Consider the following 1,424-nt stretch of genomic DNA (forward strand, 5'->3'; position numbering starts at 1 on the left):
AGACAGACAGACAGACAGACATACAGTAGATGTTTACTGGGTGTTCTTACGCGTGTGGATAGTTCTCGGGCGTTATGGAGTGGCTGTGAGGTGTCTGGACCGACCAGCTCTGGCATCTTCTCCCAGAGGTCGTCGTGGCAACCGTCCCTCGGTAGTTCTGACCGCAGAGGGTGAAGCAGGACAGCTCTGGAACGATGGGCTCTGATGGAGAGGACAGGAAGTAGATGGATGGAGAGAGCAGAGGACAGGAAGTAGATGGATGGAGAGAGGAGAGGACAGGAAGTAGATGGATGGAGAGAGGAGAGGACAGGAAGTAGATGGATGGAGAGAGGAGAGGACAGGAAGTAGATGGTTGGAGAGAGCAGAGGAGAGGATTTCGTTAAAAACTGCGTGCGTGCGTGTGTGCGTTGTGATGAACATTCAGTGGTCAAGGTTTACCTGGCTGTGGAACACCAACACATCTGGGGATCTCACAGTACCGCAGTGCAGAGAGTTTCAGTGGGTCAGTGGTCCAACACCATGGCTTCCCGCCACCGCCTGGAGTACGGCAGTAGTTGTTGTTCTCCAGACCGCTGATAAACACATGGAGGTAGACAGTAGGTATAGGAAGCACACACACACACACACACACACGCACACGTGCACGCACACACACACACACACACACACACAGACACACACACACACACACACACACACACACACACACACACACACACACTTCCGGCGCACAGAGGCTGCACGCTGCACGCCAGTGCTCTGAATTGTTTGTTCGTTTGGAAAAAGTTTGTTAATAGTTACAACTTCGATCTGCTTTTTCAGTTAACTTGTTTGCAATATTATGCTGTCGGTGCCGTGAGGCATTCGGTCTATGGACAGAGTCAGAACGCTAAGAAGCAGCGGGGACTCAATCACCGCAGATATGGCCAAAGATAAAGACAAAGACAATGTTGCACAAGAACTCAGAAAGCTTACCGCAAAAATAGATGAGATGAATGGAAACATCAGAAAAGAACTCAACAGCAAAGTGGATCAACTTCAATCAACTATTCAGAAAAATCAGGACCAGGTTCTGGCTGAGATGTCTAAACAAAGCAGAGAGATACGCGCTCACATGGATTTAGAGATCGGGCGCCTGGAAACACGCATTGACGTCTTGGAAGGAAAGATAGAGAGAGGATCCGACATCGCATGCAAGCCACGGTTTAATCCAGACGTGTCGATTGTCATAACGGGTCTCTCCGAGGACGACGGGGAAGATCTCCAGCTGAAGGTGTTGCGGCTGGTTTCGAAGGGCCTCGACAGTGAGGCCGTGCCTGTTGCGGTGGAGAGAATGCGCAGCCGCGGAAGGGCTCCGGGGCTGGTGAAGGCCGAGTTCAGCTCACTGGAGGAGAAGATTGCTCTACTAAGGAAAAAGCAGGGAC

At 51.2% G+C, this 1,424-nt stretch overlaps 1 protein-coding gene across 1 annotated transcript in view; it reads right to left on the bottom strand.

The window, feature by feature from the left end:
- The window catches only part of LOC308322122 (B-cell receptor CD22-like), a gene marked incomplete at both ends in the record, with an annotated part of 11,056 nt that extends 10,192 nt beyond the window's left edge, over positions 1-864 (bottom strand). Inside the window, 3 exons of the mRNA XM_080773317.1 lie at positions 51-201; positions 439-572; positions 836-864. Of these exons, the coding sequence (XP_080629443.1) occupies positions 51-201; positions 439-572; positions 836-864 (314 nt within the window). The remainder of the gene's footprint in view (positions 1-50; positions 202-438; positions 573-835) is intronic.
- Positions 865-1,424: the final 560 nt, after the last annotated feature.

This window comes from Protomyctophum bolini (genome assembly GCF_963924005.1).
Source record: "Protomyctophum bolini genome assembly, chromosome: 10".
In the NCBI taxonomy this organism is placed as follows: Eukaryota; Metazoa; Chordata; class Actinopteri; order Myctophiformes; family Myctophidae; genus Protomyctophum; species Protomyctophum bolini.